This window comes from Ipomoea nil, unplaced genomic scaffold (genome assembly GCF_001879475.1).
Source record: "Ipomoea nil cultivar Tokyo-kokei standard unplaced genomic scaffold, Asagao_1.1 scaffold2957, whole genome shotgun sequence".
In the NCBI taxonomy this organism is placed as follows: Eukaryota; Viridiplantae; Streptophyta; class Magnoliopsida; order Solanales; family Convolvulaceae; genus Ipomoea; species Ipomoea nil.
In genome coordinates, this window is record NW_017619385.1 from 1,310,718 (window position 1) to 1,328,074 (window position 17,357).

Genomic DNA, 17,357 nt, shown 5'->3' on the forward strand with positions numbered 1-17,357 from the left:
TCAAAACACTAAGTGCAATGCACATTAGCATAACACAAAGCATATATTCTCCAAGCAATAACACAAAGCATATATTCTCCTTAACACCTAATAAATACTCCTGTAGTGGTATCAAGTGTGTAAATGTGTGTATAGTGTACAAGCTCTACTCTCGTAAAAATAAATACACTCCAAGTAAAAGCATATAATTAGATTCAACAATTATACACAATTTCTACTCATACCCAATTCACACAAGCCTTATAACACCCAAACCATTCCCTTTTATGCAATACAAGTCAAATAGACCACAATAGGAAGAAACCAAACCAAATCCAAGCCCTAGATATTTAGCTATTCATACTAGAATAATAAATACACAAATTAATAAAGGAGGTAATTGAAATCATAAATGAAAATCAAAGAAAGAGATAAAGGTGAGAAACTTATCTATTAATGGTTGGGGATCCAAAATTAAGTAGTGCAAAAACAAAATAAGAAATAAAAGAAAATTGAAATGGACTAAAAGGGTGGAGGCTTTTCTTCAAAATTAGGTCAAATCATGCTTAAATTCGAGCAGGGTGCTAGCCACATGTATGGGAATGACCATGCCGAGCCCTTAGCCAAGAAAAAAAATGGACATAGAGTGTACTATGTCATAGGCACGACCACATACCAGGGGCAGAGCCAGAAAGTCTAGGTTAGGGACTGAATTTATAGAAGAAATTTATATCTTAGTCGACATTAGTACCAACCATACAATATATATATATATATATATATATATATATATATATATATATATATATATATATATATGGAAGGGATCAGGTGCATTTGTTGCTTCCCGTGCGGTTGTGCGGTGGATTAATGTGCGTGAGATTTATACTTAATGTGCGTGAGTGTTGTGCTTAATGTGCGTGAGCTTTGTGCTTAATGTGAGTGATGTTAATATGCGTGAGTTTTGTACTTAATGTGCCTGAGTGTTGTGCTTAATATGCGTGAGATTTGTGCTTAATGTGCGTGAGTAGTTCAGAATTACGAACTCAGAAAGAAGCAAAACAGAAAATCACCATATAACTATGCTACTGAAAAGAGAAGCACCCATATAGTCATGATAAAATGTTTGCACCAGCATCCTTTTCGCACCTTCATTCTTAAGAATCTGAGCAAAAGCATCAAGAGAGCTCTTGAACTTGACGACTTCACCAGATGTCATCATCATTCTTCTCCGGACATTGTGTCAATTGGGTAAGAAGCAATACCAGCACCATTTGTGATAACCCATCCGAGAACAAAGCTAGCGAAGAAACTATCCTGTAGGTCTCCACTTTGCTGCTGCATTTTACATATTCACGCACATTAAGTACAAATCTCAGGCACATTAGATACAACACACACGCACATTGAGTACAAATCTCACGCACATTAATAACCGCACAACCGCACGGGAAGCATTCACCCACACGGGAACCTGAGTATATATATATATATATATATATATATATATATATATATATATGATTGTGTCAATTATTATTGATAATTATTTTTAATTATACTATATGCAATAATATATGAAATATATAATTATATGAGTAAGATCGTTAATGTTGTCAAATATTACTTTTGAATTTTTTTACATAACACAAAATATATACAATAGTAAAAAATAGAGAAAATTGCACTTCTTGTCCCTAATTAAGTTATAGGGCAATTGTAGAATTCATCTCTAATTATTAGTCGTGCTCACTTATCGTCTTTAAAATATACTCTGTAAATGATGTTGCAAATTTCGTCAATTTACTAACAAAATATTTGGGTCAAAATTTATAACATTATATAACTCAGAGACTAAGAGTGAGCACAACCTGTTATTAAAATGACGAAATTGATGAATTCTACAATTATCACATAACTTAGGAATGAAATGTGTAACTTTTTAAAAAAATTAGGAGGGGCCAAATATATAATTTATCTATATTATTATTATTATTATTATTATTATATATATATATATATATATATATATATAGAGAGAGAGAGAGAGAGAGAGGCGGGTTCAGGTGCGGTAGTGTCTTACGGTGCGGTTATTTCTTACGGTGCGGCAACACCAATAGTTCACCAAATATGCACCATCAACGTTAGGAAATACACCACACAAAACAGAGTAAACAGAGTCCTGCATCACCAAACACACACCATTAGGTGTGAGTAAAAACACCATACACTGTTCGGAAATACACCATTGGGGGTGGTGAGTTATATGGTGTGTTTTTTTGAGTCTGTGGTGTATTTTGTAATGTTTTATTACATTTCATTGGGCTGTGTTTTTATTACACTGTTGGTGCATATTGTTAACACTGTTGGTGTATTCTGAAATTTGACCGCACCGCCGCACCGTAAGACCCCGTCGCATATGAGCGCTCTTCTATATATATATATATATATATATATATATATATATATATATATACTAAAAATGAGGGGTGGGGTAGGGGGCCAGAGCCCCCCTACCCAAGGGGTAGCTCACTTACTACAAGCATTTAAATTGCACGATTTATAAACACTTCATTTTTGAACTTAGCACTTTACGTACATTTATTCTAATGTGTACTGTTTAGATTTTATATAAATCTATTTTACTTGGAGTTATTTTGGTAAAGTGTTTAAATTTGAAAAGCCTATTCACTCCACCTCTAGACTTTTCACCACCCAACCGGGACCAACATACTACTATTTCCTGCCCCATTCTGGTACTTTCATACCCAATTTATGGTGGACCAATCCCGACAAAACCATCAAATAACAAGAATAATAATAAATACATAAATTCAACTTGTAAAAGAAATTTAAGAGTTAAGGAATTTGAACAATATGCTTACATCAATACATTTTTTTTTGTTTGTTTTTGTTTTACGACCATGATGTATGTATTGTGTTGTCACTTGCAACTGCTGCATGCATGGTGTAGGTTTCTCTAATATTATTTTTGAGATTTGTAATTATGGATGGTGATCTGAAATGTAAAATTACTTGATTGCTAATAATTTTATTTTGCAAGCAAGTTTGCAACGTTGATAATTCCTTCTTCATTTGCATTGCTTAAACTTGTAAATTTGTAATTAATGTTTTTCTTTTATGAATTTTCTTTGTTTCAATTCATTGCAAGCTATCAAGGGGATCACTCTTCTAATGGATTACATGATTTAGGAATTGGAACTAATAACTCTATTTTTGTAACTAGGCCATATACGTTATGGACTTGCTATACTAGAAAGAGTTTGTAGAGATTTTGTTAGGAGTGTCATTGTATTAGATTTTGGTGATGTTATCTCGCGTAAGTTAAGAAATTAGACTCCTTAAATTATATATAATCTCTCGTTGTAGATAGGATTATTTGTAAATGTCAAAATAAGAATTAGATGTTTTATGAGTAATTTTTTAGCAGATCTCGTTTGGAAGATCATGATTCAACAAATTATTGCTCATTAGAACCTACCATTGAAAGATGCTATCAACCAGACCACTTAGGAGGATTCCAACATATCTTCACCGGTACTAAATAAAGCATACAAATGTTACTTTTCGCTACCATTCTTAAGAAAAAGGGTAGTGTATGATTTTTTTTTTAAAAGAAATTTCTTTTAGAAAAACACACAATGAGTTTCCGCCTCATTCATGAAAGAATTGGTCATGAAAACTTGGTCAATATAGAGAAAAAAAAATGATCAAATAAACCCCTGAATGTATTTGAACCAAAATAACACATAATAACCAACTGGTCACTCGCTGTTGGTAGATGGCGACCGACTACGATTCAGGCCATAGCCATTGTCGAATTTCAGTCAAAAATGATACCTGAATCAAAATGATTTGTAATATCACGTCATTTACCAATGCTTCAATATAACATATTAAAATGTATAATTATACTTTTTAAAAGTCGAGAAAACTAATTAACTTTTTAGATAAAATTTACAAGCTTATTTGACTATTTTCCATATAAAAAAATGTGAATACTTTCTGACCCTGTGTCGAAGAATGGGTCGCTGGAAAGTATTAAATTTAAAAAAGAAAGAACTTTATTTCAACTCTTCTTTTCATGCAATTAATTTCTTAATTTCTCCGCCTCTCCAGATCTGCTTTCTTCCCTCAAGATTTGAGCTTTCTTTACCCTCTGGTCTTTCTTCTCTCTAGCTCCCTTATCTCTTTCAGATCTACCAGTCGAAGGAGAAGACGACAGCGGTGGCGACGGCGCGGAAGACGACAGCGTCATGTGTGTGCGAAGCCGGCGCCGACTCCCAGCCAGCCGATATTCCCATCTGCGATCGATTAGTTCGCCGTTCTTCTGGAGCCAGCTCAGGGACGACGAAGCTGCTACGTTTCCGGAATCCACCAATCGTATCTCCAAATCCCTCTGCCATTTCTCTTCTGAGTACAAAAATGCTTTTTAAGTTTTTTTTTTTCCTCTCCCATAAATGACAAAAGGTTTCACCAGTGTTGATTGTAGATTTCCAGTGAGCCCAGTCGTTATCGTCGACACGCGATCTTCGCCGTCGCCGGAATCCGGTTGTGGGCGCTAGCTGCCGTTTTTGACGAAGATGCCATACGTCTGGTTTTCCCTCCTCCAGTAGCCCACCGGACGACGTTGGGGTATGAAATCTGTAATGTTTTCCTATTTACCCAATTCATTTTAATTAACAAAAATTCTCAATCCAACACTCTTTCTTACTCAAAACAATTTTCTATACATCCTTTTTACTCTTTATAAATTTTATTACTCTTATTTATATTTCATTCTTTGATTTCTTTCAACCTCTGAAATTTCATTACTTTAAATTTTTTAATTTCAATTTGTATTTTTAAAGTCCTTATAATACTATATTAGTCTTATATTTTTAATTCTTATTTTCCTAATTTCATATGGCTTATAGTAGTAATTCCGGCAAGAGGTAATTAATTTTTCTAATGTAGAAAAAGATTCATAAGAAATTGATCAACGTCAATTTTTTCTACTCATGAATTAATTAGGTGATGCTAATCTTTCTTCTATTTCTCCAACATATAGGGGGACGAAAGATAAACATCATGAGTTTAGTAACACTTTAAATAAACACCCGTTGAAGGCTCCTCCCATCGATGTTTAGTACATTGCAAAATATGTGCAAATATGAATAGGAGTCAAAAACCATTTTCTTGACAATCCCGAACTAGTGACACCAGAACTCTGATTAGTCGGCACTTGAATTCTTGTCACAATATGAGGAAACGATGAAGGACAACTCGAGAGAAGACAAACACAAATTTGTATGTATGCTACCCCCGACGGGGGTATTTTTACTTATTCATAAGAATTAATGATTGAAGAATTTAATAGATTTATAATTGATGATAAATTACCTTTTAGTCGATCCGAAAGTACTTGTTTTGAAAGATTTGTTGAAAAATCTTTACAACCACACTATAAAAAAGTACCAAGAAATACTTTAAAACGTCCTATCTATAAAAGTTTTTATATGTCAAAAGTTATGTTAGTTAATTATGTTGCAAATTTTAATGGTCGTGTCACTTTAACTAGTGATATTTAGACCTCCTCAAGGTGAGCTATATATTTGTGTTACTTGTCATTGGATAGATAATAATTGGATACTCCAAAAGAGAATTATTGGTTTCGAATTAATAGAAGAATCTCATACTGCTTTTAATTTAAAAGAACGAGTAATAAATGATTTGGATGGGTTTGAATTAAGAAATAAAGTTTTTACAAATTCTTTAGATAATGCTTCTTCCAATACTAGATTTATATATTTTTTACTTGAAACTTTACCTTTACATGTTAATGGTCAATTATTGCATATTAGATGTTGTGCTAATGTTTTAAATTTATGCGTTCAAGAAGGACTATATAGTTTGAGTGATTTAGTTGAATGTTAAATGGCTTAGATACAATAAAATTTAAAAAAAAAATGAATTTAAAATATTGTGTGCATAACATGATTTAAAAAAGAAAGACATTTTAATTTAAATAGACATACTCGGTGGAATTCAATATATAAAATGTTAATTTTGTGAAATTTATCATAATGTAATACGTAACTATTTTATATAATAGTAATTAAACTAGTGATGCTTGTGTAATTACAACTCAATATTGAGAAGTAGCTAGTAATATTTATTCCATTCTTCAATCATTTGATAGTGCTACAAAATCATTTTCTTTAGTTTATGAACTTAACGTTCATTTAGTTGTAATTGAATGCATTACAATTGTTAGTTTTTTTTTTTTTTTTTTTTTTTTTACTTATTTTTTTTGAAAATCTTAGTTTACCTAGTTTATTTTAAAATATCATAGATAAATTTGTATTATATTTTAGTGATATTCTTTATATTTATAGTTTAACTGCTATTTTTGATGCAAATGTGGGTATAGAACTATAAATAGATTAAATGATTTATTATTTCATTATAATGCTTTGCATTTTTCAAACTATGTTCAACGTGTTCAAAAGTATATATGGGTGATGGTTTTTATTTGTTAAAAAATTTATATGAAGAATATTTTCTATTTATGCACCACAATTTCTTGATCATATTGTTGTCCGTAAGAGCAAGTGTCATAATTTTATTGTTTCAACAATATTAAAAAAAAAATCAAAGGATTGTGATAGTGGTAATTCTTTTGAAATAGATAAATGTTTGTCTTGTAGTTTTGAAATAAATGATGATTTTTATATATTAACATTTTAAAAAGGAAATGAAACAAAATTTTCTATTTTGTCAAAAATTGCAAAGGATATTTTTGCATGTCATGCTTCAACAATTATATTCGAGTCTGCTTTTAGTGTCGGCAAGAGAGTAATAGATGATAAAAGATCAAGTTTGGCACTTGATTCCATCAAAATTTGTATCATGATTCATGAAGAAGGATTAGCACAACGTCCCAATCTTTCTTCATGATTACAAATTTTAATGGAATCATGTGCTAAACTTGATCTTTTATCATCTAATACTCTCTTGTCGGCACTAAAAGCAAACTCGAATGTAACTATTGAAGTAGGACATGCAAAAATATCCTTTGCAGTTTTTGATAAAATAGAAAATGTTATTTCGTTTTCTTTCTAAAATGTTAATATATGAAAATCATTATTTATTTCAGAACTAGAAAACAAATATGCATCTATTTCAGAAGAATTACCAATACCATAACTCTTTGACTTTTTTAATATTGTTGAAACAATAGGATTATGCCACTTACTTTTACATGTGGACAACAACATGGTCAAGAAATTATGATGCATAAATAGAAGAATATTCTTCATATAAATTTTTTAACAAATAAGAACAGTCATCAATATATATACTTTTGAACATAGTTAGAAAATGCAAAACGTTATTATAAATTAATAAATCATTTAATCTATTTATACCCACATTTGGATCAAGAATATCAGGTAAACTATAAATATAAAAAATATCACTAAAATATAATACAAATTTATTTATGATATTTTGAACTAAACCTGACAAAATAAGATCTTTAAGAAATAAGATTACTATCAATTGTAATGCATTCAGTTACAACTAAATGAACGTTAGGTTCATAAATTAAATAAAATGATTTTGTAGCACTATTAAATGATTGAAGAATTGTACAAACATTACTAGCTACTTTCCAATGTTGAGTTGTAATTACACAAGCATCACTAGTTTGATTACTATTATACAAAATAGTTATTACCTCATGATATGGAGCAGTTTCACATAACAATTATATATTGAATTCTACCGAGGAGGTGTATGTAAATTAAAATGTTTTTCTTTTTTAAATCATGTTGTGCGCACAATGTTTTAAGTTCACTTTTTTTATTTAATTTTTATTGTATTTAAGTCATTTAACACGCATTTTCAAAAAAAAAAAAAAAAAAGTCATTTAACACGCATTCAAAAAAAAAAAGTCATTTAACACATTTTCTAATTGGTTCAACTAAATCACTCAAACTATATAGTCCTTCTTGAACACATAAATTTAAAACATTAGCACAAGATAGATCTAATATGCAATAATTGACCATACATGTAAATCTAAATTTTCAAGTAAAAATTTTATAGATCTAGTATTAAAAAAAGCATTATCCAAAGAAATTGAAATAACTTTATTTTTTATACCAAACTCATCCAAAACATTTATTATTCTTTCTTTTAAAATTAAAAGTAGTATGAGATTCTTCCATTAATTCGAAACCAATAATTCTTTTTTGGATTATTCAATTATTATCTATCCAATTACAAGTAACACAAATATATGATTCACCTTGAGGAGTTGTCCAAGTATCACTAGCTAAAGCAACACGACCATTAAAATTTGTAAAATAATTAACTAACATAACTTTTGATATATGAAAACTTTTATAGATAGCACGTTTTAAAGTATTTCTTGGTACTTTTTTATAATGTGGTTGCAAAGTTTTTTTAACGAATCTTTCAAAATGAGTACTTTCGGATGTGTTAAAATATAATAAATCACCAATTATAAATCTACCAAATTCTTCAATCATTGATTATCGTGAATAAGTAAAAATACCTCCGTTGGGGGTAGCATACTTAGAGATTTGTGTGTATCTTCTCTCGAGTTGTCCTTCATCATTCCTCATATTATAACAAGAATTCAAGTGCTGACTAAGATTAGAGTTCTGGTGCCATTAGTTTCGGATTGCCAAGAAAATGGTTTTTGACTCTTCATATTTGCACATATGTTACAATGTACTAAATATCGATTGAAGGATCCTTAAACGGGTGTTTTTCAAAGTGTTGCCAAACGCATGATGTTGGTTTCCTCCCACATCCGTTGGAGTAATAGGAGGAAGATTGACATCACCTATTAATTCTTGTGTAGAAAAAATTGACGTTGATTAATTTCTTATGAATCTTCTTTTACATTAGAAAAATCAATTAGCTAGCCTTTTGATGGAATTGCCATTGATAGAGAATATACTTCAGATATACCGCCCTACGTATTTTGTATATATATTCAATATCGGGTACGGATCAGGCTCCTATATAATGGGCCCTAACCCTTTAGTAGAGGGTCTCCTTCTTCACTTCTACTCTACTACACTTAAGAGGCTCTTAAGACCACCTCTCTTCTCTTCTACAATGTGCTACAATACTCTATCAAATGAGGAAGGGAAAAGGGTCAAATAGGCCCTCAAACTATTGCTCAAAAGTCAATTAGGCCCTCTAACTATTTTAAGAAGCAATTACACCCCTGAACAATGTATTTTGATGCAATGAAGTCCAAATACAGGTAAATAACTTGCTATCCCAGGTCATTGCAAATCCGTCGACACTCGGACAAAAAAATGACCGGCGAACGGTCGCCGGTCACGGAGACCCCTCCCGGAGAAGACCACCACAGCCGGAGAAAGCAACCCAAATCTGGGGGTCGAGAAGGCCACCACAGTGGTGGCCTTCTCAACCGGAGAAGGCAACCCAGATTTGGGTTGCTTTCCCCAGTTGTGGTGGTCTTCTCTGGGAGGGGTCTTCGTGACCGGCGACCGTTCGCCGGTCATTTTTTTGCCGAAAAATATGACGGAGTGTCGCCGGATTTGCAATGACCTGAGATAGCAGGTTATTTATATGGATTTAGACTTCATTGCATCAAAATACATTGTTCAGAGGTGTAATTGCTTCTTAAAATAATTGGAGGGCCTAATTGACTTTTGAGCAATAGTTTGAGGGCCTATTTGACCATTTTCCCAATGAGGAATAAAAGCTAAATATTTTCCTCTATTTAGAATTTTTTCATACACATTCTACACTTTGACATACATACTCAAGGCAATTTATACATGTTCCTTCTATTTCCATACGAGCGTTTATGGATCAAGTATCATCAAACAATTAATGCTATCAATCATTATAAGCCGTATGAAATTATGAGTATAAGAATTAAAATATAAGACTAATATATAATTATAAGAAATTAAAAATATATAAATTGAAATTTGAGAAGTTGAAAGAAATCAAAGAATGAAATATAAATATAAATAAGAGTAATAAAAATTATAAAGAGTAAGAGGATGTATAGAGAATTGATGTGAGTAAGAGTAAGATAATGTTAGATTGAGAATTTTTTGTTGATAAAAATGAATTGGATAAATAGTATTTATACTGTAGATAAGAATAAAAAAAATAATAATAATAAAATTGGCCAAGCCTAGCTTAGCCTCTGGCAAAGGCTAGTTGCAATGTGCAACGGTCAAATTAATTTGGCCATTGCGCGTTCCAGGCTAAGGCTAGTTGCCTGATTTTAGTAGCTGGCCAAAATTATTTTTATTCTTTGCCAACAAAGCTGCCATGCTTTGCTACTATGGCTGCGTGGTGCATGGAGCATGCGTCTGCTCGGGCTTAGGGGCGGAGTCACCCCCTACTCATATAATTATATATTTCAAAAGTAATGTTTGAGAATCTTAACGATCGTACTCATATAATTATATATTTCATATATTATTGCACATAGTATAATTAAAAATAATTATCAATAATAATTGGCACAATCATATATATAGTATATATATAATAATATTGTGTGGTTGGTACTAATATCAATTAAGATGATAATTTTCCTCTATAAACTTGGCTCCCCCAACCCCGACTTTCTGGCTCCGCCACTGCTCGGGCTTGGAACGTTCTTTGGTCGGTTAGGAACCTGGGCTGGTTCTATGCCGGCTCCCGAGGTTTTTTTTTTTTTTCTTTTTTAAAGGACCTGAACAAACTCTTTACAAGTTGGTTTTGGTTTAGGCTAAGCCCGACCCAAGCCCAGTGAAGCTTAGGCTGCCCACTTTCTTTTCCGCCCGATTCAGGGTTGGTTTGACTTTGAACCGATTCGTGGCCACCTCTAGTATCTATGCACGGAAACCTATTTATTTTTTAAAAACTAATTTGAATTTGTGACCCATTTCCGGATAAAGGATCACAAATTCTCAACTTTCGACAAAAATGTACGAGGTTCGCGAATGACTAGTTTTGTACTAGTGCTTGCTATTAAGTCTAACGATCTCTTCTTTAGACTAAATGAATAGATCCTATCTTTGAGCTATCAACACCAGACCATTATCATTCATGAGTTAAGCTCTATCAATAAATATTCTATCTCTGATAGCACTTGGTATTTTTTTTTTTTTGAAAGGATAGCACTTGGTATTTGAACCATCTTAGCCAGGGTATGACAGATCCCTCAGGACAGCAGATTCAAGATCTTTCGACAGTAATACGATTGGCAGATGTCAATACAAGTAATATATGTTCACTCCTTGTAAAAACTAAAAAAAAGTTGTTGTAAACACCAGATCCTAACACCTACATATATTTAAAAAAGATGCAATAGGATTCAATTGTGATTTGAAATTCATAGGACCGGCCCGGTTACTCCTCACCCTAATATGATTCAACTCTGATTTCAAAGAACACAATACTGTATTGTTTCTATTTCATGCGTGTTATATATCTGTCTTCAATAAAATTCTTATAAACTCAATACAAGGTGCAAACTATATGAGATACGGAGTATAAATTTGTAAATCTTCAGTAGTTCTGCAAGTGTCAGCCCTGTAACACTCATCCATAATAAAGCAGATCTTTCTTTATCCAGTTGAAGCTAAGTAATATATATCTTCATCCTTGTCTGATGCGTAAGAAAGATAAATGATGATGAATCGTTGTCATCCCACATCGGAAATACACAAAACAAAAAAGTTAAGAATGCTATAAATACACAAGACATAACTACACCAAAACATACTTACCTGGACGGGGTCAATGGCTGATCAAGAAGATTCATGGCCTAGACTAGTGACTTTCATTGCACTCTTGGAGGGGTGCTAGTCTAAGGTCTCCTTGAATGGGAGAGCCTACGTCATAATTTGTGGAAGAGGGGGTTTGCGTTCGCGCAACCCCTATCAAGCTTTAGTTTAAATTTTATTTGTCTGTAATTATTACCTACATAAATTAGAGGCAAATTATATTGTGCATTAGGGTGCATAATGCATTATGTGCTCTGGCCAAAATGATGTCGTTTTGACTATGTTTTTTTTTTTTTTAAAAGAAATCAATCTCTATTTCGAATGTACATAAACTCATAACAAAAAACACATAAACTCAATAGAATGTACATAATCTAACATAATACACATAAACTCATAACAAAATACACATAATCTAACATAATACATGATACACATAAACTCTTAACAGAATACACATAAACTCCTAACTGAATACACATAATCTAACATAATACATAATATACAATACACATATACTCATAACAGAATACACAAAAACTCTTAACATCGATGGTTCAAATACCTAGTGCTATCAGATGTTAGAACATCTACTAATAGAGCTTAACTCATGAATGATAATGGTATACCGCCCATTGATAGCTCATAATAAAGCTAGGATCTGCGAATTGTGTTTGATGAAAAGATCTGTCAAACTTATTAGCAAGATATGTGGGAATCCCCCTAAGCAGTCTGCTAGATAGCATCTTTCGATGGTAGGTTCTAATGAGCAATAATCTGTTGAACCATGATCTTCCAAATAAGATCTGCTAAAAGAATTGCTCGATAATACATCTAAGTCTTATTTTGACATTTACAAATAATCCTATCTACAATGAAAGATTATAATTTAGGGAGTCGAATTTTTTACAAATAATCCTATCTACAATGAAAGATTATAATTTAGGGAGTCAAATTTTTTAACTTACACGAGCTAACATCACCAAAATCTTACTCCTAACAAAATCTCTAAAAACTCTATCTAGTAAAGCAAGTCTATAAGGTATATGGCCTACAAAAATAGAGTTATTAGTTCCAATTCCTAAATCATGTAATCCATTAGAAGAGTGATCCCCTTGATAGCTTGCAATATAATGAATTGAGCCCGCATGGGTAGCTCAACTGGTCATAGAGGTGAAATTTTGGAAGGATGACCAGGGATCGAGTCTCACCAGTGGCAGTGTGGGAGCAACCTCTCAAAGTGAGGGGGGCTCCTTGTGTGCAGTGAGCACCGGTCTAGCCTCTATGGTCCATATTCAGTTGAGTCACCATGATTTACATCTCCCAAATGTTTTGTCGGGCCGGGTTGGGGTTCAACCTTTTGGAAGAATATAATGAATTGAAACAAAGAAAATTCATAAAAGAAAAACATTAATTACTTTAAGCAATGCAAATGAAGAAAGAATTATCAACGTTACAAACTTGCTTGCAAAATGAAATTATTAGCAATCAAGTAATTTTGCATTTCACCAACCATAATCACAAATCTCAAAAATAATATTGGAGAAACGTACATCATGCTTGCAGGAGTTGCAAGTGACAACATAATACATACATAATGTCTTTATTTAATTTTTTTTTGTTTTTTTTTTAAATGTTTCATAAATTCACTGCTGGAAATCTTGCGTTTTCCGTCCAACATTTCCGTCCAACCATAAATTGGTCGGTATTTTACTAAAGATTTCAACTTTCTGTTACTAAAGATGGGTGGACGGAAAGTTGGTCGGAATTTCCGTCCAACGCGCAAGTGTTGAACGGAAATTCCGTCCAACACTCGCGCGTTGGACGGAAATTCTGACCAACCTATAGTGTTGGTTGGTAAAGTCGAATTGACTGATAGGTAGAAATTAAAATAGTAGGTATTTTAATATCCGTCCAACGTAGTATTGGACGGAAATTTAATATTCATTCCCACAATTGATATCTGAAAAATCATCTCAAAATAAAACCTAATTCATTCCCACCAAATATTTAGGAAATTAAAATATTCCCGCTTCCCACCTTCTCTATTACGCAATAGTCCCAAAGCAAAATTAGGTCTTCTCTCCAACCAATCGCATCCATCATCGCCGGTTGTCTCTGCCGCCCCCTCCTTCGCCATCGCATCCTCCTTCGCCCCGTTCTCCATTGGAGCACACTTAAACAAATTTATCAAGTTGTTCTTTCTTTCCTCCTCTGCGCCAATCTCGATCAACCCACCCCAAATATTTTAAAAACAATTATTTTTATATCCCAGACCCCAAATCAGATCTAATATGCTAAACCCTCCTTCACCGCATCCACGCACCCTCCGTCGCACACCCCTCCTCACGCAACCACCGCCGCCGACGCCACAGTCGCCACCCCACAACAGCTTCGTCGCTCGGAACAGTGCGCCGTCGATCTGCAGCTGCCAACGCCGTCTCCACCGCCTACCCTTCCGATCTGCTTCGTTGTTCCCTCCTCTGGCTCCCTTGCGACGCCACATCTCCCAGCCACCGCCGTCACTACAAGAAAAACAATTTTTAGTGACAAAAAATTAGCGACGGGTTGAAAAACCCCTCACTAAATGTATTATTTACATAGTTTTTGTGAGGGTTAAAATTTACTCTCGCTAAAAATTTATGATTTAATGACAAAAATTTAATTTTGTACTTGTTTTAAAAATATACCCTCACTATTAGTACCAAAGATGTTCTAACTCTCACTAATGATATCTGAAAAATATTTCACTAAAATTTTATTCCCACCAAAATTTTATTTTTAGGCGCCCTCTCTATCGTGATTTGAGAACCCATTTCACCTCTGCTCTATCCTCTGCCTCGCCACCAGAAACCAGTCGCGGATTCACCTGCTTCATCTTCAAGCTTCAAGCCTTCAACCGTCGGCTGTTGCGGCGTCGCCTGTTCGCCAGCTGTCCAACTCCATCTTCAACCGTTGTCTGTCTGTCTTCACCTTCAGGCCTTAGGTCCGTAGTTCGTTTCTCACAATCTCACATTCTCTAATTTTCACTGGTCACCGATCGCCGTTCGGTGCCCGGCAGTCGCACCCCCTTGGCATTTGGCCCCTTTTCATAAATCTTAATTTGTTCAATTGTTTGCCCTAAGTTTTGAGTTTTGAAATCATTTTTGCCCTAATTTTCCTAATTCTGTTTTTGCCCTAATTTCCCTAATTTCACAAGGGTAAAAAGGTTGTAGCTAGCTTGTTAATTGTTATATAAGTGTGTAAATGATATAATTTTTACAGTGTTTTTGAGTAGTAGAACTAATGGTGTCAGCTAGCTACCATACATGTATATGTTTGTAAAATTACTAAGTTATTGTGAATGTTGTTTCTAGTTTTTGTGTTTGTGGAGATTGTTAACATAATGATTATCAGCATATAGTATTCGATTGCAAGCATTGAAGGGGTGCCCTTGAGCTTTGAAAATCTGAGAGGGAGTAGGGCGGTAAGAGTGTGATGAGAGGAAAAATGAGGAAGGAAAATTGTAAAGTAACAATATTTTATGCAGGTTTGACTGGTGCTGCAAATGAAGGGGTGATGACAGAGATGTTGGAACCTTCCATAGTCTGATCTGTAGCACCATGCAGAATGAGAGGAGCAGCTGGAGGCCCTGTTATGAAGGGAGCTTAAGAGGAGGATGCTGGCTCTTGGTCATCACTATGAATCTAAAATTAATGGTATAGATAGGAACAAATTATTATGAATCTATGATGCATTTATAATTGGTATAGATAGCAAATTATTTTCTGACAATGCATATTTGGAATGCTATGTACTGGCACCATGGTGTTGCAACTGAACCTGGGAGCTTCTTGATGCAGGTTGAATCAGAGCTAGCTGAACTGGCTCTAGATGGAAGGATGGAATATTTAAAATCACTTGGTGTTAATGAAAGTGGCCTTGGAAATCTTATTAGGACAACATATGTCCTACTGGGTTTGAGAACATACTTCACTCCTGGCGAGAAGGTGATGTGAATAACTATGCATTACTATAAATTTTGTAAGTTCACCATATTAACATAATTGTCCTTGTATCTTACAGGAAACAATAATGTTAGGGGGAGACAGTTTTGGTAAACTTGCATTTATCCTGCAGTGCGGATGGTTTACAATTTTGTTAAACATAAGTGTCTAATCATAATGTTTATGTAGGCATGACTGCACCTCAAGCTGCTGGAGTTATACAGTCTGAAAGGTGATTGGTTTTGGTCAGAACATGAATATCCCTAACATGTATGGGTGCTTTTGATGGATGTTGGTGCATTTCAAGTATAATTGATGAAATGTTTTATCTCAGGTTGCTTATGATGATTTTGTTGCTGCTGGATCATTTGCAGCTGCAAGAACATTTTGCAGAACTTACATTTATCTATACCATCAAGAAAGTAAGGTCATTTTTGCTAGAAATCACTTTAGAAATGCATGAGAAAAATGTTTATTTGATCAAAGCCATCATCTTATATTAGTTGCATTTGCAGGTATACCCATCATCTACACTTGATCAAAGTCATTGAAGTAGAAGGCTGTGGATGATGCATTGATCACATCCATAGAAGAAGTGCCGGATTTGATGGCTTATTGGGTGCATCGAGCATACTTAAGTAGTATATATTTTTGTTATATGGTATTTATAGTCTATTGTTGGAAGTACTATGAACATGATTATTTTTGTTGTAAATATTTTTGATGTTTAAATATATTTTTAATTTGAAATTTAGTGTGTTCATTAGTTTGTTACGTTGATGACATAATTTATTAACAATATGTATAAATAAAATTATGGTAATGTAAAAATAATAAAAACTTTCCATATAATTTATAACTTTCCTACCAACAGTTGGAAGGAAAATAACAAAATATAATATGTGAGTTTTCCGTCCAACGCACGTAGTTGGACGGAATTTCCGACCAACACATGTAGTTGGACGAAAATTCCCACGTTTTAAGAATGGTGCGGAATTTCTGTCCATTTTTATATGTTGGACGGAAATTCCGACCAAAAAGTGGAGTTGGACGAAATTTCCGACAAGCGTTTTTCCGAACGTTCAATTTGGTCGGTATGTTGGACGGAAACCTCGTTTCCGACCAATATATCGCGTTTTCCGTCCAACGAATGTTGGACGGAAAACGCGAGATTTCCAGCAGTGATTAGATGGTTATTTTTAAACGAGCATAATTTCATAGGCATATTGTGCTAATTTCTAGCTTCACTCTTAAATTGCATGGAAGTATAGAAAGGGGTCGGGGTCAATAGACTTTTCAAACTTTTTCAAATTTATAACACTTCTAAATTCAAAAAGGAAGTGTATGCTAAAATAATAAATTTTGTAATTTAAATGCTTGCAGTAAATGCGATATCGAAAATATTTTTAGTGCATGAAATATAATAAAATGTATCTAATTTGCAATAGTTATTGTGTGGGCCATGGTCCACATAGCTGTGTGAATCAAGGTCCAAAAACGATGTTATTTTGCTTAATTTTATTTTTCGCGCGTCCAACTGCAATATATATTTCTATAACTCATAATGTACATTATTCTAAAACATAAT

General features: G+C 33.5%; 1 protein-coding gene and 1 long non-coding RNA gene across 3 annotated transcripts; both read left to right on the forward strand.

The window, feature by feature from the left end:
• The first annotated feature begins 4,032 nt into the window (after positions 1-4,032).
• Positions 4,033-5,883, forward strand: LOC109162626. The gene is made up of 3 exons (XR_002051127.1): positions 4,033-4,383; positions 4,481-4,635; positions 5,051-5,883. It is a non-coding gene; the product is annotated as an uncharacterized LOC109162626 (long non-coding RNA).
• An 8,801-nt stretch (positions 5,884-14,684) lies between these two features.
• LOC109162761 lies at positions 14,685-16,509 on the forward strand. 2 transcript variants are annotated; one of them, XM_019311442.1, is made up of 7 exons: positions 14,685-14,769; positions 15,313-15,481; positions 15,626-15,772; positions 15,849-15,879; positions 15,959-16,001; positions 16,104-16,191; positions 16,285-16,509. In XM_019311442.1, the coding sequence occupies exons 2-7, from the start codon at positions 15,386-15,388 to the stop codon at positions 16,318-16,320; spliced, it is 441 nt and encodes a 146-aa protein (XP_019166987.1). In that variant the 5' UTR covers positions 14,685-14,769; positions 15,313-15,385; the 3' UTR covers positions 16,321-16,509. The 2 variants fall into 2 exon arrangements, 1 of the variants encoding a protein (XP_019166987.1); XR_002051148.1 differs by lacking the exons at positions 14,685-14,769; positions 15,313-15,481; positions 15,849-15,879; positions 16,285-16,509 and having other exon boundaries at positions 15,723-15,772; positions 16,104-16,150.
• Positions 16,510-17,357: the final 848 nt, after the last annotated feature.